This window comes from Carettochelys insculpta, chromosome 7 (genome assembly GCF_033958435.1).
Source record: "Carettochelys insculpta isolate YL-2023 chromosome 7, ASM3395843v1, whole genome shotgun sequence".
In the NCBI taxonomy this organism is placed as follows: Eukaryota; Metazoa; Chordata; order Testudines; family Carettochelyidae; genus Carettochelys; species Carettochelys insculpta.
The window spans coordinates 17,976,000-18,003,396 of record NC_134143.1 but is presented as its reverse complement, the minus strand read 5'-3'; the positions used below and the strand labels follow the sequence as shown (position 1 = coordinate 18,003,396).

Genomic DNA, 27,397 nt, shown 5'->3' with positions numbered 1-27,397 from the left:
TCAATTCTGCAAACACTTAAGTGCGTGTTGAATAGTAAGAGAGAGACAGCTGTGCTAGTCTATATGCTATCAAAACAAAAAAGCAGTCCAGTAGCACTTTAAAAAGACCTAATAAATTATTTTATTAGTGATGAGCTTTCGCAGGACAGACCCACATGTGTAACTCGTCTCAAATGAGCGGTCTCATTAAAGTCAGTGAAATTATTTGTTTTAGGATTGTACCATAACTTGACTCACACTAGCAGTCTCAGGTATTCTCACCCAAACAGCTTGACACTACTGAATGGGAGTAAGGATGGCATAATCTGGCTCATAAAACAAACAAAACAGCTGTGGCTGGCAATTAAGGTAACACTACTACAGTACTAGGAACATTCAGGTGACTTCTGCATGTTACAATAGGGAACCAGGTATATTTAGATTCCTTTAGGTCTAACACTCTCCTTTTACTTCAGTTACTTTTAGATAATTCAGCCATTTCCATTTTTTCACCCATATCAGGGATTTATCTCGAAGATTTATAAAATCATAAAATGTCGTCATCTAGTCTAGCCCCCTCCCAAAAGGCAGCATTTGTTGTGTCTAAGCCATCAGGACAGGTGGCTATGCACTTCCTTTTGAAAGCCTCCAGTGAAAATGCTTCCACAACCTTCCAAGGCACTCTGTTCTACTGTCCTACTGTTCTTAACACTAGGAAGCTTCTCCTGATAATTTAATCTGAATCTGCTCTGCAGTAGTTTAAACCCACTGCCCTTTGCTTTGCCCTCTCTAGCAAGAAAGAACAACTTTTCTCCATTTTCTTAATAGTAGCTTTTAATGTATGTGAAAGCCACCCTTAATCTCCTCTTTTCTGCATTAAATATATCCATCTCCTTCAGTCTTTGCTCATATGACTTGCATTCCATTCCTTTGATCATCAGATAGCCTGACAGTCTCTCTCAATCACTATTCCATTTGAAAAGCTTTCTGTATGGTTAATGCACATTTTTCTGTGCAAAATGGGTGCACTATTTATCCCAAACTTTTGTAAGACAAAAAAAATCATAATTTTGAGCCTTTCACTATCAGCAACAGGGGCAACTACTCAGGACACATTACCCCCCCTCCCCACACCACCTCTAGCCCAAGGGAGGCATGGGATAAGCACCCCCCACTCCTCCCGCATTGCCCCAGACCCCACCTCTGCCCCGCCTCATGCCAGTCCCTGTTCCACTGTCACCCCACCTCCTCCTCTACCCTTGTAGCATGGCCCAGGGGACTAGTACCTGCACCCTGACACCCCCACTGGAAGCCCCAGGGAGATGCAGAATGATGCAGCTCTAACTCGCTCTGATCCCCTGGCTCCTAGCCGCGTTCCACCTGTGAGTACAGCAAGTGGTCCCAAACTCTCCCAAGTGACACAGCTGGGACCCAGGGGCACAGAGCTGACGAGGCCATGTCACTCCACTTCCCCCAACAGCTGACAGTGAGTCCTGAGGGGCCCAAACCTTGCTGTGGGCACCAGGCCTCCTCACTAGTCCCCCAGGTCTCCCACAGCCTCTGACCCCACCAGCTGCCAGCCCACTTGTTCATCCCACCCACGTGCCACCTCATGCCTCCCTCCACAAGTTTTGATTTTCATAAAAGCTGCCAGAAAATGGTGTTTTTCAAACTAAAGAATACCCATCATATGAGATTCAAATTTTTGCTTGCAAACAGGTTTTGATTGAAAAGAAATTTTAGGAAAATTGTGTGCACACGTACCCATGGTCCAAATCAGTAAAACTTTTTGCATTACAAAAATTGGGACTTTTTGAAAATTTAAGAGGAAGTTCAATTTTCTCAGATTATATTTCGCTGTTGGTATATAGTGTAATGTAAAATAATCTACTGGTTTAAGGAGAAAAACCGAGTCACTGAAGACTTCTATGATTTCAAATATGAGGAGTTGAAGATCAGATGTCACTACTGTTCTAGTCGTAGGCTCCTCATGAACACTGACTGCCAAATACGTTTGTTGGTACAGGTTGAACCTCTCTAGTCCAGCACCCTCAGCACCGGCCCAGAGCCAAGACAGAGAATTTGCTGAACCATGGGAGGTCAATGTTGTCAAGCAGCATCGCCAACACTTCCATTGCTTACTGGACTCTTAGAAGACATTTGGAAGTAAAACTACAGCTAAACAACAATACAGAACACCAAGAGCCAAAACTCATGGCTATAAACAAACCTTACGGGGACCGCAGGAAACTTGACAATACCCACGATAAGCGGACATCCAGCTAACTAAAATCATGCCAGACCACAGATGTCGTCAGGTCAGAGACTGCCGAACTATAGAGGTTCAACCTGTATGGGACCACCTGGTGGTTTTAGGATATTGATGAACAGGTGTGTGAAACTGCAATGAGACCAGCAAACCCATTTTAACTTGTTCTAACAGCAGGCCTGAACGTATGTCTGTGGAAATGAGAGGTCACAACTACATCATGCCACTTCTCAGCTTGGTCTTTGCTAGTGATTTAAAAACAAAAATAAAACCCGGAAGCCACATGTGTCTTTTCTTTTTCTCCTTCTTCACCCCCTTAAAGATACTCAATGTTTTACAAAGCTAAGAAATTACAATAAAACTGGCAAATACATAGCATTCACTTTTTTGACAATGTTTCTCAAAACTCAAGGCGTTCCAACTTTACATAATATTTTTCTTCCCTTCAACTGTCTATAGACAGAAGATTTGAGGCTGAAGCTTTTACTGCAGTAGGGTGAGAATGAAACCACTCACCTGCAGTAATGAGATAGCTATGAAGGCTCCTGCAACTATGTAGATGTTTCGGGGTAGCCAAGCTTCAAGAGCAGGGATACAACCCTTGGTGAAAATTAAGTTTTCCCATTCAGTTTTTTTCTGGGTGAGAAGAAAGAGGGGGGAAAAGTTACTTTTACACTTATATTTACTACAACTATGCAGGCAACATTTCGTTGTGTGGGTCTGTAGTTGACAAAATTAGGATTTTTAAAAAAATCCACAAGTACAAGAACAAGGCTACAGTTACACTTCAGCACTCTATCAACATAGTCACTGTCAAAAGAGATTTCCTGACAAAATTTCTGTTGACAGAGCACGGCCACGCACAAAAGCAAATCAGGACAGTGCTCTGTTATGGCTGCTCTCTTGATAAAACAGGCACCAGGAAGCACAGCAGACAGGGCTGCCTACTGTTGTGGATACCATGTCTGTCGAGAGGCCCCCTGAAGGCGTTTACACATCTGTTTTGTCATCAGAAATCCGTTTTGAGGAAGAAGGCTGCCAGCAAAAGTGCTGAGTTTTGTTAACACACTGTCAACAAAACCCATTTTGTGTAGAAACGCTCCACGGGGTTTTGTCGACAAAACTCTCTGTAACCATAGTCCTAGAGACTTGTAACTCCAATTGTCTTGAGCTTCATCAATCAATACATATTTCTTGCTGCAACTAGATTACTATGGAAGAGCAACTTTCAAATTTCAGATAAATAAGCAGAACTGTAGAAACTTACGTGGCATACACTTGAACTTGGAGTCTCTTCTTTCAATAACAGCCCTTCGCTTAGCACCAACCCTTCCCCGCCCCCCCCCAAAAATAAAAAACATCCACTCTCTCTCTCTCTCTTCCCCTGTCCTTAATATAGGCAACCCACTGACCAAGTACAGGACATTTCCAGGGTAGCTTCCATGCAGCTGATGGTATAGTCTAGCACACACATTAATTTGTTCTCAGAGCCACAAGTCAAAATTACCTTACAGATATTGCATAAATGTTGACTATTACTCTTAACTTCTCAAATTTTAAAAAAGGTAAGCCAACATTTTAATTTTTGTTTCTAAATAGTGACCCAATCTAATTTACCAGTGCGTTAGGTCACCCCTCTGAACCACCACCACCACCACCATCTAAAAACACTACGTAGCAGACGCTCACCTTCGCTCTGATGTCATATCCGCATTGCGTGTTCACAACCTTTTGCTGGGAGGGAAAAATATTAGAAATATTAATACAATACCAGCTTGAGCTCACAGGAAAGTGTTTATTTGTTAGATGATTCACCATCAAACTACAACCAACACCAAAACGAGGGAACCTTTTTATTATGTTAATGCTCCACTTTTTTTTTAAATAAGACCATGAGACATTGAAATATACAGATATGTTATCCTATGACATTAAAGACTCTACACATCCTTACAAACCTGTTTCTTACAGCACTCTCCTTAAGCACCAAAGCCAACCCAACACAATAAATTACAGCCCCACCAGTTGCATCACTGTTCTGCAGACGTCTCTAACACCTAGTTCTTGAAAGACCAACAACCAAACACCTACTTCCTCAAAGATTTGTGTCACTTCAGCCAACTGACTTCAGCCAGTGGAATGGAGTTATATGGCCAAAGTCCCATGCATTAACAGCTGACAGTTTTGAAAAAGGATTAAAAAATAAAAACACCCAGCCAATTTATTTACACAAGACTGCAGGGGATTTTTGTAAGCCAGTCATGCTCCCCTTGTTTCCCTTTAGTGGCATGACTGTGATGCTGATCAGCTAAAATAACAATTAAAAAAAGAAAGCTATTTGACTTGGATTATTTTTAGTACAGTTAATTCAAAAAGTCTACCAAGTAGCCACACTCTAAAATTAGGACTTGATATTGAAGTAAGTGTATTGAATGCTAAATCTTACAGAGAAACCACTGAAGTTACTTGTGACCTCAGTGGATAAAGAGATACCTGTGTCAGGGAGCAACTCTGACGTTCATTTCAAGACCATGATATTTTGTTAAGAGTGGGTGGAAAAAACAAAAAAACCCTGCTTGCTTTATAATTATAGTTGTCCATGTACCACAATTTGAAGTTGTAGGAATTAAATGCCAAAAATAGCATCTTGCGTAAAGAAGCGTTTCACAGTAGTGAATGCCAGAAACAACAGTTGGGGGTGAAATCAAACAGTGTGGAATGAGTTCAGATAAATATGATAAAATAAAATTAAAAACTTCCAACCTCATCTCAAATCAAGTCTCTTCTGAACCACTGAAACCCTACAATCCTCATGCCCGAAGCCAAGATCCATGTCAGAGATAAAAGTAACAAGTTTCTTACAGGTACTGTTGTATCACACCCTTGCCCCACCCCAGGCAGGGGTTCAAGGTAGGGGAGTGGGGGGCACGATACTATAGTCACTATGAGAAATTTAAGTGAGGAGGGGGCCCTTGGGGCAAGAATGGGGGGAGGGTGTCAGGAGCTTGGGCGTGAGCTGGCTCAAGGCAAGGGACTGGGTGTGTGGGTTGGGGTGGTGATGGATTCAGGGCTGAGAGCTGAGGAGCAGCAGCTCAGGGCAGGGGTCAGGAGTCTGTGTAGATGCAGAGTGCAGGGGGCACAGGGGCTCTTCAGGGAGAGTAGGGGAGGCTTAAGGCCCCTCACAAGATGTATACTAGGAGGAAGGAGAAGACAACCAGTCTCACTACACAAATCTCAGGTCTTCAGTCCCTCCTGCCCTCCTTGGGAAGGCTGAGGCAGTCCCGGACCAGGGGGTGAGTGCATCCCCAGCCAACCCCTTTATCCTGCTTGTTGCTTGGCAGGACGCCCTGGGTGCCCAGCAGGGAGACCACCACGCCTCCTCAAGCAGCAGGTTCCTTCTTGCTGGACCAGCGCACTGGCTTCCTTCACCACCGGTCCATGTCACAGCCAAGCCAGCCAGCCCCAGCCAGACTACTTTTGAACCTCAATGCAGGAAAGCAGTGAAGTGCACAAATCTTACTGAGACCAATTTGATTACTTGTGTTCTCTGTAAAGCCAGAGAGTCACTGCTATTGTTTCCGTGACAAGGGTGTGTGTGGAACAATTTTAAAATGCTCCCTTCCCCCAGCGGCTGAGCACACTGCTCAGGCAAGCTCCCATATCCTGTCAGCTTTGGGAACAAGAGACCAGGCACTTAGGGAAACAATGGCTTTCTAAGGAAACAATACCTAAACCCAACATCCTTAGTCTTAAGGGATATAAAAATAGTTTCTCTAGTTCGGACACCTGTGTGTTTCAGCAAGAGACTAAGATTACTTTGGGTCTCCGAGGTATCTGGAACAGAAACGTGCAGTGAGAAAGATTCCCGTGAAAGAGAGGAGCAGACATAATATATGTTCTCAGGGGATCTTCTCTGTCTTCGTTTACACTGTTTTTTTTCTTTAGGGCTTTCTGTACTCTCCCTGCCCCCCAAACACACATTTATTTCCAGCAGATGTTCTCTTCCTCTCCCCCTTCATCCCAATCCTTATTTTCCTTCATCTTAAAATCCTTGTCTTTACAGCTTATTCAGGAAGCATCTCCCTTCAAAATTCTCCAGTAATAATACAAGAATACAAAGCCAGGAAACCACTCACAGCAGGATCAGGTACACAGCAGGAAAAGGGGACCCCACATTTCTCACGACTTTTGCTTTCGCTGCTGCAGTTGAAGTAGATATTGAGATTCCAGTCATCTGGCCCCTGTGCACCACAGCAGTGATTCTGCAACAGACAAAGAAAATCTTTGAAGTGCTATATAAAGAGAATCATCTTCACAATAGTTCCCTGAGAAAGACAAGTCCTATCAGCTCAATTTGACAAAGAAACTGAGGCAAAGAGGTGAATTCTCAAGTCCCTAGTATCCAGCTCCACGCTGCCTACGCTAGACCCGGGTTATCTGTTAAAACTGTAACTTCTGTCCTCAGGACAGAGGTCAATGAGACAACAAATGTCATCACAACTGGCAGGCTAAATGGTAGTATCAGAAGAGAGGTCAGAAGTGTACGTGGTGTCAGAAAATGGAATGTCTCTTCATTTCTAGGAGATGATTCCACTCAGTTGAGATACATTATGGAAGTCACATCCTTGCACTGTGCTCCCATAATATACCCATTTTATGGTTAGGATGACTTCATTCTCATATTAAAATCACACAATGTGTGTGCTTATGTGTTTTAGAGGGGGTACTGTTGAGCAAAGCAAAATGACAGCTGGCAAATTTTGAGTAATTCTAGGTGTACAATTTTGTCCCACCATCCAGAGACAAATACAAGAGTCGAAAATAAGCATTCGTCATAAGCAAATATGGAAAAATGTTAAGAGCCTGAACTTTCCCAAAATATCAGTAGTTTATAAAACTGTAATTGAACATTGGAAGTTTTTACAACAAAGTAGGATTTTTCCCTCTCCATGTTATTGTGGAATTTCCACACTCAGCCCACAGACTTCACAAAGTTTGATCAGAAACATATTCCTGAAACTTTTTCAAAGATACATGCATTAAACTATTTCATAACCAGCATTCTATCATCCGGAACTGTCAAAGATCTGGCATTTTAACCATTAGTAAATATTAGTTATGTTTTCCATAAGTACAGCATAGTGAAAATAAATACAGCAAATACAATATACGTTTAGTGTATAATGTTACTGTTGTTGGTAAATAAAGTACTCCATACACAGTTTTGTTTCTCAATACCTAAGCCTGTTTTTCTTTAGTGTTATGCACTGCTAGGTGTACCTCTCTATCACCCAGAACATTTGAACATCTGGCAACCTCCTGGTCCCAGGGTTGCTGGGTATGAAAGAGTTTACCATATGTTGTTTTAGCAAACAAGACTCAAAGAATCAACCAAACAAGTTTAGTGATCAAGCAGATAGCCCGATTAATGAAACACATTATGACTGGCCCACATTTCCTGCAATATCCTAAAATTATAACATAGACTTTTAAAAGCTTCTTGTTTAATTAGAGGGGGAAAAACTAAACAGTAACATCAGGTATGACAACAACACTGGAAAACAAATTTGTTTTAGAATGGACTGTATGTGGTTGCAATTTTTAGAAAAAAAGTACATTAACTTTGGAGGAAAAAATGGTTTGAAATAGTGACTAGAAAGGAAACATACCTCCTAAAAATAATTCAGGGTCAGTACCTTCCCCCTCAGCTTCTTCATATCAGTATATTCAGAGGCAGCATTTAAAAACTTGGAGAGAACAGCAAATGGATTTCTTCCATTCCATCCACCCCACCTCCCCTTCCTCCTCCCACTCCTCCCAAAAAACACTGTATGACACCACACACCTACTAAAAATCAGCCTGTGTAAGTAAGGAAAAGGCTATAAAGGAGAAGACCTGATCAAACATTAGCTAGGAGGTTATGGGACTTCGCATTAGTCAGTGCAACGAGCTGCATACAAAAAGCTTTGTCACTGTCCACAGGCACTACAAGTTAGCCCATGCCTAGTTACAAGACAGGCATTGTAAGGTAGTACCTTCTGAAGGGTTTCCCCAATCTTACGGGCTGAGGTCAAGATGTTTTCCTGTTGCCTAAGTGAATTACCCACTGCAGGTGAGTGAGAGATTTTCTGACTATTATTGCCATATTCCTTAACCTGATATTCTAATGATGCAACTCTTTTGGGTAAATTGAGTCTTTTTTACTGAGACCAGTTAATAAGGGTTCACCTGTAAATCAGTTTAGCACATTAGTCTGTCTGAGGGCATTAAACCTGGATGAATAGCAACATCAGGAAGCATGACAATAGCCTGCTGAGCTAAAACCTGTACTGATGCTGAGAACTGATTGGGAGCAGGTAAGAATGAGCTGTGGTGACCGAACTAGATCTATTAAATAGCACCACTCTGCATATATTGCCTATGACAGTGTTTCTTAGCTACGTTCCACAGGTATCAGGAGTAGCTGTGTTGGTCTGTATCCATAAAAACAACAATGGTCTTGTGGTAACTTACAGACTAAAATTTACCGGAGCATAAACTTTCATGGGCAAAAGACCACTTTGTCAGATGCAAGTCATGCATCTGATGAAATTGGCCTTTGCCCATGAAAGCTCATGCTCCGATAAATCTGTTAGTCTATAAAGCGCCACAGAACTTCTCATTGTTTTTATGTTCTGCAGAACAGTGGTGTTCTCTGAACAACTCGCAGATGTGCCACAAGTGTTTGGAAAAAAACAAACAAAAAACAAACAAAAAAAAAACAAAAACCACACACCGATGGCCTATATTTTCAGCTATTAAAACAAGATACAATGTTACTTTTTCAGTGTGATGGTACCTGATTAAAATTACTTTATTTTCTTTTTACTGTACACAATGATTTTTTTTTTTGGTCTGACAATAATTTTATGAAGAAAATATTCATAAGTATTTAACATAAAAATATTACTGTTTGGTGTTCCATGGCCTCAGAAAGTTTAAGAAACACTGGCCTTTGCCATCTGCCAGTGTAGCACTCTGCAAATTACAATATCTCCAAGGAGTCTAAATGACTGTGTTAACTAGCAGACAGATACATCTACATGTAGTAAACATCTGGAGGAGTGGACAAAAAGAACACCATGCCTGGGAAAATGTTGAACCATTAGGTTGTGTAACTGCTTACCATTCTGAATCTTTGGCAAAGAGACCGATTTCTGGGATTTTGCCTGTAAAAACACTCTGCCACAGGTAAAATACTGAACAGGAGAAGATGAACCCCTTCACACAACTTGTGTGAGATCACAGATGCAATGGTTATTCTCTGAAGGGCTAAAGTTCTACTATAAAGTTTGTCCCTATGTTTACTGAATATAGGGATAGCATTAGATGTGTCCTTTGCCTTGCCTATTTACATCATGGGAAGAAGCTGTTGGCCTTCTGATCTGGGAACAAGCATCAGTTATTACTGTAGGACTTATATCATCAAGGCATGTGCATTCATATCATTGACCCCTAATGGCAGGAATGTTAGCACTAGTCCTGAAGGTAGAAGAACTGTCCTAGGCTTCAGGGTAGGCCTTCACTGAATAGAGTGAACCTGGGCTCTTGCTCGGGTGTTGCTTCTAAGTCCAGCCTGTTCACACACACAGACCTCTCACCGGAGTGCAGAGCTGCTTTCAGTCTGGAGTGGGTAGTTCTGGTGTACAGCCCATGTTCTGCTTCCAGTCAGGCTGGTAACTTGCCAACTTTTCAGGAGGATACAAGCTCAATCACTTCAGTGCTGGTAGCCCTCCAATGCCTTCCCATAATTCCCCACAGATCCAGAAGCATAGCAAAAAGCCTCAGCTTACTGCAGCACAAAAGCCCATGGGATATACTGCCAGAAGTCCTCATAATACATGGAGTTAAGAGTAGATCCTGTGAGGGCACAGTAACTTGAGTACGGCTTTGCAAAAAGGTCTGCTCACAACCCAGCCAGGCTAAGCTGAGGGCCCAATCTCAGGTGCCAATCACTCAGGCTAATGGCAGCGAAGATGCATCCTCTGAGGCAGTCCACTAAGGGTAAAACCGTGTATCTCAGACAGTTGCCTTCGACTCAACCGGTAAAGGCCAGAGTTTCTGAAACAGAAGGTCCTGCACTGTGTCCCTGTACATAGACAGTGAAGTCAACTGTCAAATTGCATTTACATCAAGTCAACAGCTTTGCAGTCTGCTGGCAGAATTATTATAAGGTATTGAGAGTTCGCCTTCTTTTGCTGGAAGAACACCACCATCTATTGACACCATTGATAAAAGTCAAGGCAATCAAGAAATGACAGCCTTACGAAGTCCAAATATTTGGGTTGCTGTTATCCCTTAGGCCTCAGCTTCTCAAAGACATCAGCTGAAAGCCTGGCATCTCTACCTCCATGAAACTTTTGCTGTTAGAACCAATAAAACAGAATGGTCACCTTCACTAGTGTGCCAGCATTAAGAGCTGGAGAAGTCAGAACTTAAAAAATATAATAATTACTTGTGAGAGGAAATGCTATCCCAACAACTGGGAAACCGCAAAGCCAAGATTGTTCTTTGGGTGAAAGAGAGGCAGAAAATGTGACAAGTTAAAAGCATAATGACTTACAATTTTCTGCAATGAGTCAATAAGGTTCTGTAGGTCAATGTCATCTCGGTAGGACTTGATGTTATTCTCAAAGAATTCCTTGAACCGGTCCCTCACCCAGTCCTGGAACAAGAAAGCCAGCACTGCTGCAGCCAGCTCCAACATAAATATAAGTACGATCGCTCCACAGAACTGCAAAATAAAGTCAAAGGTCAGATTATAAAAACCGCCATTTCAAATATGACCATGTCTCAACTAAACAAAATATGGTGAGAAACAAAACAAAAACACAGAAGGTGGGACTATTCTCTTATTTGGTAGTCTTAAAGTCTGCAGTGAACACAGACACTAGTATCATAGTCCACTGTAATACAGAGATAATAAAAAGGAATAAGCCGGTGAAAGAAGGCAACACATGAAAAAAAGGCCTTGAAAACTACTTGAATATTTATTTTTATTTTTCCTCTCAAATAGAATTGGAACTGAGGTAAGCATTCATTTCTGTGATGAGTCCCACAGTTCCACCTCTTCAGAAGAGGAAGCACATTTTAACTTGGGGAAAAAATAGTTTGCGAACACTTTCCTCTCAAAATTTCCTGTTTCACTGAGAGTATTCTACCTAATAAAGCAGTTCTCAACCATGGGTATGTATACTTCTAGGGTACATCAACTAATCTAAGTATTTGCCTAATTTTATAAAAAGCTATGTAAAAAAGAAGTACTAGCCAAGCCAGAACAGTCATAGTGACTTATTTATTCTGCTGTACAAACTCTACAGTGAAATACAAGCACAGTACTTACACTTACATTCCGTATGATTTGTTTTATAATTACATGGAAAACATGAGAGAACAAAGAATTTTTTCCCCAGTAATAGTATGTAATGATACTTTCGTGTTTTTAGACCAGATTTTGAGAGCCAGGAGTTGTTAAGGGAGATGAAACTTGGGATACGCAAGATAAATTGGACTCCAGAAAGGGTACAGAGCAGCCTGGAAAGGTGGAAAGCCACTCTCCTGAAATGCCTCATCTTGTGACATTACAAGTGATATGGGCTGCAGTGAGACTTTTGGTATCTGAACACATACCAGAATGTAACATCTCAATGAACCAAGCAGGACTGGGAGCCATTTCACAGAGAAAGAGGTAACTTCTACCACACACATCTGTGCTCAATTCAACATCTGATTTCAGAGCCACTACACAGCACCCTCAAGTTACTTACAAACTTCAGAAGGCAGATGTTTTCCCTCAGCGCTCCTATGCAGCCAGCAAATCCCAGAACGAACATCACTCCCCCAACCACCAACACAAGCACCACTGGGTCAAAGCCATGGAGACGCGTTACTTTTGTGAGATCAGACAACACACCCTATAGAGAAAAATCACAACAGAAAATAGGTAAACAAAATGAGTAAGTGTTTAATTTCCAAGAGTTTTCCCCTTCATGTTTTATTTTTGTGTCCACCTGCTTTCGCACCTGTTTATTAATTCAATGCAATTGAAAACCACTATTGCAACCAGGCCTCCTGACCAGGGTCGGCGGGAGAAAAGGCAGTTGCCCTGGGGCCCGACTCTTCAAAGAGACCTGGGACTTAGGACACTGATGCTGCTGTAGTAATGGCAGCAGCAGGAGGAGCCTGGGGCCCTTTAAATTGCTGCCAGAGTGCCATGCTCGAGGCAGCACTAAGGGTTTGGAGTAGTGGGTGCAGCAGGTGCAGCATGCTCCAGGCAATGCTGAGGACTGGTTGCCCTAGGCCCTGACCTTTCCACTTTTGGCCCCACCCTTCTGGGGAGCCCAGAGTCACCCCCTCCCCTCCCACATCTTGCCCAGGGGGCTGTGGATACAGTCAGTTCCCCTAACTGCAACAAAGGAACGCTCTTCAGAAAATTCTTAGCGTGCAATCTTCCACATGCTAACTTGTGTGTAACGCCTAGTGACGTGTTTCCCACCGGTCAAGCCATTCCAACACCAGGCTTCCCCAACTTTGAGCTTCTCCAACCCCTTGACCTGCCTCCCCACAGGTCACTCTGTAACCCAGTAAACTGGGGAGGGGTAGGAGAGGAGGCAGAGAAACCACTGTGGGAGGGAAGAAACATGGGAAGGTCAGAGAACAGCAGCTTTCAGCCCCCCTGCTCCAGAGAGAATGAGACAGTGAAACTGACATGGCAATCCGCTCCCCTCCCACTTAACATGGGGAATCAGAAGATTCCTAGAAATCTTCTGCTATGCACGTTTGTCAGTTTTCTGCAAAGGTATCGTCTTTTACTCTTGTGCAAGTAGGGTTGCTGAATCAATTACTCAAATGTGTGAAATCTTTTACTTTTTTTAATAAAGTCTCATTTATTTTGCTTTTGTCTTCGCTAAATTAGAACCAAGACAGGGAATGTAAAGGCACTAGACTTTTTTTTTTAATTAAGCACGAAGGAGGCACCAGTGCCACAGAGATGTTTTATAATAAATTCTCAAATAGGAGTACAAACTGTATAGACAAAAAGCAACACACAATCCTAGCCTGATGAACACCCCTTGCGTGTGTTCCTCTAGGCTGAGAGTTGTCATCCTTTTCCTACTGAGGCCCACCCCCGCAAGATCCTATAAAAACTGCAAAGCCCACCCATGCCACAACTTGTTTTCAGCATTCAAAAGTCAGGGCTGGTGTTAAGGAGTAGCAAGCAGGGCCCCATGCTCCAATGAAGCTAAGGTGATCGGTCTTGGCTTCAGCCATACATGGCAGGCCTCAAAGCTCAAGACTTCAGTCCCATGAAGTGGAACTTCGGTCTTCGGCACCTGGCTTGGAGGACCCTCTGAAAGCTGTGCACAGCCCCTAGTAGGCATGGGACCACCCACTGAGAACCACTGCTCTAGGCCTAGGGGAAGCTTGCATGCCAAAAGGTGGTTTTCCTGGAAAGGCTTTTATAAATACGTGTTTGATCGCAGACACCATTTCTTCATTCACCAGAACAAATTGGCTGAAGTAGAGTTGCAGTAGGAAAAGTGACAGAACTCATAATGAAGCATTAACATTGCAAAAATCTATCATCCCAGAGGTTTCAGCTAAACAGTCTACCACAAGATGGTGCTAAAAGCCTGGAAACATCACAGCATTTTCACCAAGCTTCCAGCCAAAGGATATGAACTAGTGCCACTGCAAAACAATTAGCATATGGAGGGGGGCAATCAGCAAGGGGGCTTTCCAGCTTCAGAGCCTCTAACAAAGCCACTTTTCCCCACCTTAAAGTCATGAACAATGTTACAGCTGTTAAGGAACAGATCACATACGATGCATCTGGGAGGGAGGTATGGGGTCTTGACAGAGATGGCTGTTTTCACTTCAAGACATTTTTGCTGTACTCTTGACTTCTATTCCTCTTGAAACCTACCATGCCTTGGATGCCTCCTTGGACATCCTGCTGTAAACTGAGGGAAAGCAATTTACAAACAAACAAAACAAACGCCAGTGTTACAGGGGAACAAGCATCAAGACAAATTAATAGTTCCTTGAGGCCATATGACAACATGGACACTTAACCCATCCACCCTTTTGGCAGGCGTGTAATTCAGCAACACTTACATTCCCACTTTATTTTGGCTTTCATTGACTTATGACTAGTTTATGCATACACACCTATTCTCCATCCACCTTCCATTTGTTACGGTCATCTGCCTAAATCTTAAGATTACAAGATGGTTACTAGACACTGCCATAATAGAAAATATGGATGTGTACAACCAGTTGTAATACACAAAGATGATCTTTCTAGAAGGATGAAAGAAAACTAGAGCACTATAATTGCAATATTTGAATAGTGACAGAGCTTGGGAGAGACTAGTGTTCAAATTGTGTTTTATTAAAAGACACAGGACCAAAGAAACGAGGGGAGCACAAGACCGATCTTTGGTGATGTCCACTGGGTTTCAAACAGCATGAAAGCAGTAAGGCTTTCAAGTCACCTACCAATATACATTCTCAATAGAGGAAGTCTATCACTCCAGGATGATAAAAGGGGAAAGAAGTCAACTTGTTTACCAAGCAGTGCTGGCAAATATGCCCTGACGTGAAGATCTGTGGTTCTTTCAACTGAACTAAATCTAATAGTAGAGAGAAAAACAAATAATTCAGATATATAATTTACAGAAGCAGCTTAACTCTGTCCAAGCATTGTGTGTTGCCATTTTGCTATTCAAGGGAGAGAGTATTGCTGGAATAACTAAAAACACACCTTAAAGAGAAGAGTTTAGAAAGATCCAATGTTCTCCTCTAATAAGCAAGTAAGTACAAAGCAGGATACAGTAGAGCCATCAGGTCCTGACCAGTCCTAAACGAGGGAGTTTGCCAAACCCGCCGAGGTTAATGTCCCTCTTGACTGCTGACTCCACTGCTGGCCTGGCCACTGGGCCCCACCTCCCAGCCCAGTTGGAGATCCTGCCCCCAGGTTGCCAGCCCTGCGCTGCTTCCAGCTGGCCCCCGCTCCCAGCTGCAGGGGCAATCTGGTTCAGCAACATCCATGAACCTGCCAGACCACGGATGTTGCCAGACAAGAGGAAGTCCCAGACTAGAGAGATTCAAATGTATTGCTTTAGGGAAGGTCTGTGGTTGAGTTGCAGCTGTTTGAAAATGGACAGCATCCTGATGATATACACTTCATTACACCTTCTTGTATGTTTAATAAATATACTAATAAACGTTAGTCTTTAAGGTGCTATAAGACCGCTTGTTTTTTTGTGAAGATTACAGACTAACAAGGCTACCCTCAGAGACTATTACACCTTCCTGTATATATACACACACAACAAGTTGGCAGCAGTAACTTGCTATGAGAATGTTACTTTCAGTCAGCATGTGTCAAAAAAAAGAAATAGAGAAGAGAAACAGTTATATGCTACAGTTCACGCTGACCACTCATCATATTCTGGGGATCCTCCATTACAAAGTCCCTGAGAACATGTAGATTCTCTCATGATTACAAATGTCTAATATAAAATGTTCTTGCAATGAACAATGAAGCAATGAGCAATCCATCTGTTTTACTGGAGACATGTTCTCATTGTCTATAATGGTTATATCTGTCATCTACATTTACCAGCACCAGCCCTTACAGGTTTCTCGTCAAACCTTGGTTCATCAGAAGCAACATAAACTCTGGCATAGTAGTGCTTTTGCCCAATGACGACAGAGCAATGGAAACTGCCAGGTAGTAACAGGAAGTTTGCACACTAATGAAGCTTTCCACAATTGTTCTACTCATCTCTTTCCACTCTGAACACTTCCCCTTCCCCACCTGTCTCAAAACAGATGTCAGCTCAAGCAGGAACTGTGTGCAAGAGGTTTTCCTGTGAAAAAAGGTTGTTTTGGGAGGGGAGAAAAAAGTAAAAAGGGTTGAACTCTGGCACTTACTCCCAGATAGAGCTATCAGGAAGGAATACAGATGATAAAAACCCCTGCTAAACAAATTAAGATTAATTAATTCTTAGCGGAGGAAAAATGTGAGGAGTACAGTATTATGGAGGAGCCAGGTACATTTTGGAAGATTTTATACTGGGAGAGTTCAAAACTTCTCCTTGACTCTTCTAATAATCATCTCAATTGATGGTCAATGTTAATGGTAAATTTGTGTCCCCGGTTTACTGCAGCATCACAGTACACAGAGGTTTTGGTTTTTTTACTCTACTTCCAGAATTCCATCCACACAGACAAGATCCATGCTGTATACTCACAAGAGCTGAAGACTAATAGTATCATCAAGGGGTTTAGACTCTAGTTCCCCCCCGCCACTGGTTGTTTTATCTTATCTATAGCCATCTACATGCATATCTCATGGCCCATTCAAATATTTAAGTCACAGACTTCAGGCATCAAACAGTTCATTTTCAAGATTGGGACCTATCAACAGCAAGAGCTAACAGGAGGGAAAACACTGCTGTGTGCAAAAATAAGAACACAATTTACATTATAAGAATATAAATTTAGCAAAAGTTCCCTGTTAAGCAAATCAAATGTTATGTGTTAGCCATTTCAAATACTAGGCACTTCTTGTTCTGTCCACAGTTTAAAAAAAGAGCTTAATTAAATTTAAGACTGGAATGCAGATTCTTATATATCAGTTTGTGCTTTACAAACAGAAAAGTGTTAATTGTGCAGAGAATTTAGGTAAGTGTTTTGTTTCTTTTGGGTAGTGGGGTATCTTTACTATCTTCACTGACTAGGAAATGTGTAAAAGGATGTAGCAATGCCTCATACACAGAGGCTAGCCTTTATATTGCATTCGTATCAGACCAGGGAGCAATCCCAAACAAATTCATGGTTTGTATTTTTTCACCTCGTAGAAAACCATGAGCTCAAAACTTATTCCATATTCCAAAACAATGAAGGAACTATAGGCCCCATTATATACATGGCTTCTACTTGACCCCTAAATATGCTCAAACAGATGTCTACAAATCACTAATAAGAGAAGCAAACATTACATACATTTCTGTATTTAAAATGCACATACTGAGCAGGTTAGCTGTTTAGAGAGCATGTCTATCCAACCCCAATAAAATGAAAGGCTCCTCAATGAATCCAAGTAAGCTGCCTTGGGAGAAAACAGGTCCTCCATGGAATGAAGAAAGGTTTTAAAAAAAGGTCCATTCAACATATTCATAAATGATCCGGACAAAGGGATAAACTAAAAGGGGGAGTGAGGGGACCAAATCTCCAGATCATGCAAAAGGTCTCAAGATAGTTAAGTCCAAGGCAGACTGCAAAGAGCTCCTTAAATGAGTGACTGGACAACAAAATGTCAGATGAAAGTTAATGTTGATAAATGAAAAGTAATGCATGCCTGGAAAACATAATCCCAGCTATACACATAACATGATGGGGTCCAAATTTAATTGTTACCACTCAAGAAAGTGATTTTGGGAGTCCTTGTGAACAGTGCTCTAGAAACACCCACTCAATGTGCAGCAGGAGTGGGAAAAAAGCGAACTGTTGGGAGTCATTAATAAAGGCAAAATGATATTTTCTTATCTACCCCTCTACATAAATCCATTATATGCTCACATCTTAAATATTGTGTGCAGATGGTTGCCTCAACTCAAAGCATCTGTTAGAATTGGAAAAGATTCAGAAAACAGCAACAAAAATGATCGGGGGTATGGAATAGCTGCTATATGAGGAGAAATTAATAAGACTGGGACGTTTCAGATGGGCAAGAGATGACTAAGGGAGGAGATATGATAGAGGTCTATAAAATCGTGACTGGTATAGCGAAAACAGATAAGGAACTGCTCTTAATTCTTTAATATAAAAGAGTTAGGAGTCACCACATTAAATTAATAGGCTGCAGGTTTACAACAAAGAAGAACAACTATTTCTTTCTACAATGTAGAGTCAACCTATGGAACTTTTTGTCAGATGATGCTGTGAAGGCGAAGATTCAAAAGAGAACTAAAATTCATGGAGTATAGGTCCGTCAATGGCTATTAGCCAAGAAGCACAGAAGATGGAAATGAGCAACAGGGGATGGATCACCTGATTACCTTTTCTGTTCATTTCCTCTAGGGTAGTATTGCCCAACCAGCGTTCTGCAGAGTGAAATTAAGGGTTCCACAGTCAGGAGCTGGTAACCTGTGGCTCTGGAGCTGCATGCACTCGTTAAGGAGTCATTCTGCCCTGCCACCGATGAAACAATGGAACTTAGTGAAACTGGTTTAATGGCTGGCAGGAGGGATCTGGCCTTAAACCAGTTACATTTAGTTCCCTTATTTCAGTGCGGCAGGGCAGGGAGCCACCTGCGTTGCATGTGGGAGAAATGAGCAGAAGAGCTCAGGGGAAGAGCAGCCAAATCTGCCCCTATTGGAACAGTGCAGCCCCGCTGAGAAGGAGGAAGAGGAGGCGGCGGTGGCGGCAGCAGCTGTGGAGGAGCAATGGCAGAGCACACAGCTGGAGGAGCTCATCAGTGGAGGCAGGTTAGCCCTGGGAGCAGGTTTGGGCCCGAGATGAGTTAAGACTGGGAATTGAGGGGGGCAGATCTCAGGGCTGAGAGGGGTCAAGCCTGGGGATGGGTTTCCGCAAAATTCTTTCGGGTTTAAAAGGGTTCCATGGTCAAATAAAATTGGGAAACATTGTTCTAGGGCATCTGGCATTAGCTACTGTTAGAAGCTAGGATAATGGGCTAGATGGACCTTTTCATTACAACACAGCATAACAAAACCAGTTGATTAAATTTGTGTATTAGGCTGGCAAAAATAAAATATGGGGAATAATTGACTGGGGCATCAAGTAAGCACCTTACCCTATCCCCCTCAGGCCCAGACCCCACAGTGCCTTCCCTGGCCCAGCAAAATTGTTAATCCAACATATCCCTTCTCCCAGGGTTGCCAGATTAAGGAGATTCAAGTGCGTTGCAGCTCTACAATACATACACCAGACACTGGGAGTTCCAAAACCCAGAAGTCTAATCCCATCAAGTCACAGCAATGTTGGTAGCAACGGAAAGAAAATTTAAGTCAGAAAATAAAAACCCACAAGTCACTAAAATGTATCATTATCAACATGACAGATGATTCTAGCTATCACATGTAGTAGAGCCACCTGTACACCTGTACATATTTAGTTCAGCTCATTCCTAGTGGCTTGATAGTAAATAAGGCTTTATTACATTGTATTTTTCTCAGAAGCACAGACATTAATACTACTCTCTCTATATCAGGCATCAGTTCATGGTTCTTCTATGTTTTTTCCCAGGCCATCAAACAGTGCTCCAAAGAGCAAGAGTCAGCCTTTGTGGACAAGAGTTTCTCTTTCACTAACGAAAAGCAAGCACCGACTGCTTAACTACTCAGTGTCACAAATGGACAAATAATGCAGTGATGGTGCAGTGACTGCCACAGGGCTTTGAAGGAGATCAAGAGACAGAAAGTAAGGAAATATTGGAGGGGCATAACACCTATGCTGGGTATCGTACACAGGCTCAACCACCATCCCTATGAAAGGCAAAATCTAGGACTTCCTTGAATGCAGTAAATTTATTTTTTCCTTAATTGTGACAAAGTGGGGTGTGAGAGGATTTTATTCTCCTGGTTACATTACATGTGTTTCCTGCTATCCTGCTATAACCCGAGGTGGGTGCCTCAGTTTCCCTAGGGACAGCACCAGTGCATAGTGGTGAGGTGAGTTTCAGTGTGCTGACTTCTCACACCTAGGCCAGGCCCTCCCTGCTCTTTGTAACCTAAGCAACCAGGTAACACCTTTCTTCCTGGGAGAATAGGACAGAGTAGGGGGAAGGGACCTAGCCAGTTTGAACTAAAACTGGGCTGTTGAATGGGGCAGTCTCCTCCGGCTGAAGAGGGAAGAAGGAAGGCCAGGGCCGAGGACTCTTGAGCTCCTTCCACCCCTACTCCATGGACTATGCTGACTGCTTCTGATTTCTGTACTGATAAGTCTGGTCTATGCTGTGTCCCTGTTGAGTAATAAAACCTTCTGTTCTCCCTGTTGAATGAGCATTACATCTGACTGCAGATGGGGTGTGTGACCTGGTGACCTTCCCCCCCCGCCCCCACACTTGGTGATAGAATTTAGCTCAGATATTTCTTTTCACTGCTACTGCTCCTTGAGGATGGGCAGCTGAAAACCGCTTTTTAGAAATTGGTTAATGCAGCAGCAACAGTCCAGCATGGTCTTACCTTTTCACTCCATGCCCAAAGCCCAGCTGCAAGGAAAGCAACTCCAGCCAGCTACAGACAAGAGTAAAGAAAAATTGATTAGTGCACTCAGGAATGAAAACAAGATTTCCCATGTTGAAAATGCAGCCCCTGCCACTTAGAAATAATCGATATAAATACATAGAGTACATGAAAAGAGAATGTATTTGTGAGTCTGTATATACAGGCTTACACAGAACAGCAGCCCTTTTCTCAGAAAAAAATGCATCACTGCGTAACACAAAAGCCACCTGATAAGGAGGGGGTTCCAAGGATGCTAGAGTGAAGACAACCATTGCACCCAAACTGATGAAACCCAATCATGGGACAATGACTGTCCAAACGTGGCCAAAGCAGATGTTCTGATCCTGAGCCTCCCTCCCTCATCCCTTTTCAAATGTGATCACCCTTACCCTTTTTTAACAAGCTTCTTTTAGGGAATGTTTTAGCCCACTGTATTCTTCTGCCTGCAAATAAAAATCTCACTCCTTTTAACACTGTATATTTAAAAAAAGCCCATGCTGGCACCTGAAGGGATCACAATATAAACCTATGGAAAGGATAACGTCACAGAATCACAGGGCTGGAAGGGACCTCAGGAGGTCATCTAGTCCAGCCCCCTGCTTCAAGCAGGATCAACCCCCACTAAGTCATCCCAGCCAGGACCTTGTCCAGCTGGGACTTAAAAACCTCAAGGGATGGAGAATCCACCACCTCTCTAGGCAACGCACTCCAATGCTTCACCACCCGCCTGGTGAAGTAGTTTTTCCTAATATCTAACCTACACCTCTCCCTCTTCAACTTCAGACCATTACTCCTCGTTCTGCCCTCTGCTTTTTTTTTTTCTTCCTTCCTTTTTGGAAATGCTTATCTGTACTCTCATGACTTCACAGAATTTCATGCACTACTTTCCCTGGCTCATTTATCTGTTTAATACTTTCACAGCACAGTACTAGACTGAGCGCTCCTGTGGTCCCAGTTTTCTACGTCAGGGCTCATTCCCAACCCCTTTACCTCTCAATTAGATAAGCCATTTCTTTGCTTTCTGCTCCAAACTTATTTAAGACACTTGGAATTAGGTAGTAGGGATGGCCTCCACACTTGCCTTTTCAGAAAATAGCAAGTTTGAGGCACAACTCCATTAACACATCTCATTTATGGGAAGCAAAAAAAAAAAAAAAAAAAATCGATCTTTGTTCTGACCTTGTGACCCCTCTCTCCAGCCTCAAAAACACTTTGTAGTCACAGGCAGCATTTGTCTCCAACACCCAAAATCAGTATCTAAACCAAGATGACATTTTCGACCACCACCGTGGATCTAATCAGCTCTTTATCTGCTCAAGTAGTAATTCACTTCCCTAGAGCACACCTGTTGACTCTGAAGTTAACAATATGTGGCTACAGCAAGAGCTTTTCCATAGCTTGAGAGTAAATGAGGTCTCATTCTCACTTCTCTAGGTCTGGAGTAGAAATCACTTAGCCAAAAAGCTTGGGGGAGCATCAGAAACCTGTGGACAGCCAGAGCTTCTGATAAAGGAGAGGAGAGACACACGCAGCAGCCATGGAAGACAACTTAGCATTTCAGAGTAGCACTCTCTTTCTTCTATGCCCAGAGCAGCAGATTTAGCCAGGCTGCCCCTCTTTCATGACCATTGGATGAATGGGCCCAATCAGCTTAGGCTGCTACGTAGTTTACCTATATGCCTTCTAGGTGCAGAGTAGTTATACATGGTAAAACTCTCCCTTGCCTTTGGCAGGGGTTTCTGCTCTCCAGAAACAGGCTGAATTAGATACTCCACTGACTCCACACTTGCTGTCTCAGTCAAGTAGTAAAAACACTAACTGGAGTGTGCAAAGCCTCGGATCATACCCAAAACCGCAGCCAAGATTCTAAGCAGGATCTTTTTTTCAGATGGGGAATAAAAATGTGTTTCATTGTGGATTTTGTATTGTACAAGTTCAAAGGTAGAGCTGGTGACAAAATTTTTCAAGCAGATTTTCATCAGAAACAGATTATCTGTTTAAACCAAAATGGTTTTGATGAGCTTCCAAAAGAACCCTCTCTGGTCTTCTTCCAGGTCACCTGAGGAGCCCCACCTCCCAGCCTCTCTCATTCCCCATCCTAGTTTTCAGAAAAGAAGTAATTGCTCCATTGAGAAATATTTATTTAAGTTTCCATTAGTCAGCTTAGTTTTACCCTGCCTAGAAAGAAGTTACTGGGCAGGAGGATTTTGACACCTAACAAAGCAGCTGAGTGTTGCTTCTGATTATGTATTACTGAACTGCAAGAGATGAGCAGACTAATTCAGAGACTTTCATAGAAAAACTACTCCCACTTACTAAGATTCAGCAGGAAGACATTTGCTGTCCCATTGGTACTAGGAGGAAAGAAGAAGGCAGTACCTTTCATTTCTCTTTACCATTATCCACTAAGACATATCATCAGGAATAGATTCAGGACCACTCCTTTTTGGCTCTGTAGGACTAAGATGTTGATGTTTATTTTGTCCAAAACAGCAAGAATATAAGCTGCCCAGCAGAAGAGGGAAAAACAGACCTGTTCGGATACATCTGAGAATGCGTTCTGGCCTATGAATTGCTCTTAGTGGTGCATTAGAAGCCAATTTATGACACCAGTGTACAACAAGTAGCCTTTAAATAAGGGTATCACAATCTGGCCATCGGAGCATTATTGTCAGTAGTCACAATTGGCAGAAGACTGTCAAAAAGTTACCACATGTTGCTGAGTCTATCACTATCACATCCAACCCCACCAATATAATTTTATGACATTGCAAGCACTTCTGAAATGAATAGAAATACTAACTTGAGGCCATCCTGTGAACCAGAATGTTTTCCTGGGGATGAGCTCCACCTGCCCCTCCTAATGCCTCACATGTCCAGGAGAACAAAATCTTATACAAGTATATACTGAAGGAGTGGTGTGTGAATACAACCAAATTTAGAATTCTTGAGGTTTTTACTGCCCATGTTTCTCCCAGAACTATTTCCCAGAAAGTGTGCCTGCCTCTAACTTGTGTTAAAAGGATGACCTCTCAGAGCTGGAGTCTCACCAAAAGCCAAATGAGCATGGAGACTTGAAGAGGGGCCAGAGACTGCCAACAACAGCTTCATGTAGATCTAAACATGCTTCTGTTTTTGTGATGAGGATCTCAGTCCAAAAGGCAATGGACAGAGATCAAAACTACATGGGTCATCAGACAACTATCCTAATTTAATAAGTTTTGGTTACTAGCCATGTGGGTTGGAGATGATGCAACCTTGGTAGTAAAAATGAAATGACACATCAGACATTGTACTCCCCTTGGTTCAGGTTCTAATCCTCCAAGACATTGAACCCTTTCAACCTTAAATGAGAGCAGAGGGCCTGTAGCACCTTGCATGATCAGGCCCCAAAGGCACTGCTCTAAAAAAAAAAAAAAAAAATAGTCTGAAAGAGGTCACAGAATTCCAACCCCCGCAGTGACTTTAGAGAAGTAAAGTGAAGGAGCAGATTCCCATGGCTCTCAAACTGCAAAAATTTAAATGAATTCCTTGTTTTTAAATTCCATGTAAGACTTTAAATGCCCAATTGATAACTGCTAATAAAAGCATTAGTCATATTCGGTGCTGACAAACAGCCTTAAACATTAAGCCAAAGTGAGTGTGTCGGGCTGCAAATGAGTGAGCCATGTCACATTCCAAAAGTTTGTTTTGGTCATCTGCCTTTTACAGAAACTCAAACAATATGTTTTAAAACAAGATCATCATCGTGGATCATCTAGCTGGCCTCTAACCATTACTATCAGTCAAACCACATTCGTTGCAAAAGAGGCTGGATGGAAACATACACAATAAATCAGTCGCACAGCTGCCAACAGGAAGTTCAAATGAGCCACTAGCAGCTGCACCCTTCCTGCCTGTAGGTTTATCGATCCATGTCAGCTTTGAAATGTTAAATTTTCTTTTTATACTCTGTTCAGAAAGACATAGCCCTTTCTGGCTCCCAGGGTTACTGACTTATCCACTGTTATGTGGAACCACCATTCTCACAAAGGAGAAAAATCATGCTCAAACTTACTTTTAAAGTCAGTCTCAAATCTTCTCACCTATGTCAAATCCTCACCTATGTCAGCAGCAGCAACTTAATAATTAACAGCAACGGGTTAACTTCCAGTTTACCTCTCGTGACATAGGGCTAAATCTTGGCATTGGGCCACCATCCTGCCATGGGGAAGGTTCAGAGAAACCTTGCTTCAGAGGTATTCCATCTCAGAGCCAGACCCACAGCTACATGGAAACATTCCTGCTGGCATAATGTTCCTGTAGCTCTCCAGCTGCACTGGAAAGAGGGTTCTGAGTGTTATTCTGTATTCTAAAGCAGTGTTACAATACAACCTTCTAACATCCCTCCATGTTTGTGCTATGAACTTGTACACTAGTGATTTAGCTGGGGTGGAGCCATGGCTAAATATACTCCTCACTCCCTTGAGAAAGTTGCTCCTGTGGTCAGTAAACAACTGGGTAGCCCTGATTTCCTCCTCCAAGCATAGGGGCTGCTGCTCTGGGCATCTGTTAAGGTCTGCACAAGATGCTGCCGATTGCCTTCCTCGCACCATTGCACAACTGAGAGGAGCTGTAATTCAAAGCTGAAAGAAACATTTTCCTTTATCATCATGAAAAGATTTAAAGGATTCACTTTTAATAAACCCTAAATTTTGTACTAAATTTGACCTAAAACGCAGAGAACTTGACAGCCAGGCCCTTGGGCAAGTGGGGGAGCCAGCTTTCTGCTCCCAGAAGGGGCGGGGCCTCAGGTGGAATCACACACAATCTGCAGTGTATGCACTCCTCCCCTCTAAGTACTCCAGCAGCAATTTAAAAAGCTTGGGACTCCAGGCACCATCACTCTGCAGTAGGAGCGGCAGCAGCTGCAAGCTGCCAGCCCCATTTATAGCTGGGCCCCAGGGCAGATGCGTCCTTCTCCCCTGTTGGTGGGCCTGGTGAAACAACTGTAGCGTTATCATGTTCACTGCAAAAATATTGCTTTTGGCTCGCTTATGATTTTCTACTCATTGCCGTATTTTTCTAAAAACAGCGCAGAATTCCATTTGCTAAAGACCAGAAGCAAAATTAGGAAGGAATTCAAAGTGCATAACGATGCAACTCATTCTACTCTCTGCCAAGGTATGGTCCCAAAGGCTATTTCCACGTCATCTCTCAGTTCATTCACCAGACAACAAGCTTTTTGTTTAGGGGCAAATACACCCACTCTGCCAATCATTAGGCCTGGGTTAGGACGAGCAGAATTCTGGGCTATTCAATCCTTCCATCTTCACCGAGATTTCTGGATTGGCTCTCAAGCGTGCAAGCAGTTCAGGACAAGTGTTATCAAGAAGTCTGCCCCTCCTGACGTCCACCAAATTTTAAAGGTGATGGATAGGCGTTTTGGAGGACTGCTGCAGTCAAGAAACAATGTTAGACTCTACAGCTGTGAATCACTGGGCATGCCTACACTGCAGTTGAAAACCCACTGACTCAGGTTGCAGCCTGGGCTGTTGGACCCTGTGAGGCAGAAGGATCCCGCACCCAGAAGTCTACTCTGCAATAAAACAGCCCTGCAGCACGAGACCTGAGAGCCTAAGTCAGATGGCATTGGCAGTCATAGGTGTTGAACGGCAGTGTGGACAAGCATTCTGATTCATGTCCTACTTCTGCAGTATTCCCAAGGCCGGCTCTCTCTCTCTCCCTCCTCCCACTTCTCACCTCAGAAAAAGGTACTACACTCAGTGGAAGGGTGTCAGAAATCAGCTCTTGGAAGCACAGAATTAAAATCACCTTATCCTATTAAGGCATTGTTCATGATGCAGCACAATAATGTTTGCCCCAAAGTTCTCTTTGAGCAGAGGGAAATCTCAATGAGAGAATTAGTCCTAGTTATGGTAGAATGGAAGAGACAAGCTGGGTGAGGAAATACATTTTATGAGCTCAAGTCCTGTTACCTCACCCACCTTGTCTCTCCAATACCCTGAGACAGACATGGCTACAATCATATTACATAGGGTAAAAGACAGAGTTCAGATACTGCATGAAGGATGCCCAAGGTAATGAAAAATCTGCCCATCTAGGCTACGTCTAACTCTGGCACAAAACTGTGAAATAGCCATGAAAATTGCTGTTTTGAAGATTACTAATGAGGTGCTGAAATGCATATTCAGTGCCTTATTAGCATGCCACCAGCTGAAATATGCATTTCAGCACCTCATAGGTAATCTTCGAAATGGCCATTTGCATGGCCATTTTGAAGTTTTGTGCCAGTGTAGATATGGCCCTAATGAGGAAAGGAACTGTAGGTTGAACCTCTGTAATCCAGAGCACTCTACTCCTGCAACATCCATTGTCCGGTATGATTTTAGTTAGCCAAATGCCCACTTATCATGGGTGTGGCCAAGTTTCCAGTGGTCCCTCAAAGTTTGCTTACAGCCACCAGTCCTGGCTCTCTGTGTTCTATGCTGTTATTTAGCTCTAATTTATCCCTAAATGTCTTCTAAGAGCCCAGTCAGCAGTGGCAGTGTTGGTAATGCTGCTAGACAATACTGACCCTCCATGTTTGAGCAAATTCCTTTGTTCAGCACTGGTCAGGTTCTCAGAGTGCTGGACTAGAAGAAAGCTTCAGCTTGTAGCATAACATGACGACTCATTCAGCAGCATGAAAGTTCTTGGCTTTACCAGACTTGGAAAGGAGTAGTTCCTCTAACATAGTTGATGTGTTTTGAGGGACGTCAGCATGCTGTCTAAGTTCAGACAGCCAGAGGAAACAAACTGTATTGAGTAAGAGGGTGGAAGGAGAGGGAGGACCCAGACGTCAGTCCACCC

At 42.8% G+C, this 27,397-nt stretch overlaps 1 protein-coding gene across 1 annotated transcript in view; it reads right to left on the bottom strand.

Moving 5' to 3' along the window:
• The window catches only part of TSPAN14 (tetraspanin 14), a 66,959-nt gene that overhangs the window by 4,663 nt on the left and 34,899 nt on the right, over positions 1–27,397 (bottom strand). Inside the window, exons 3-8 of the mRNA XM_075000082.1 lie at positions 20,504–20,554; positions 12,056–12,202; positions 10,852–11,022; positions 6,385–6,510; positions 3,938–3,982; positions 2,765–2,884 (exon numbers count right to left, since the gene is read on the bottom strand). Coding sequence (XP_074856183.1) covers positions 2,765–2,884; positions 3,938–3,982; positions 6,385–6,510; positions 10,852–11,022; positions 12,056–12,202; positions 20,504–20,554 — 660 coding nt within the window. The remainder of the gene's footprint in view (positions 1–2,764; positions 2,885–3,937; positions 3,983–6,384; positions 6,511–10,851; positions 11,023–12,055; positions 12,203–20,503; positions 20,555–27,397) is intronic.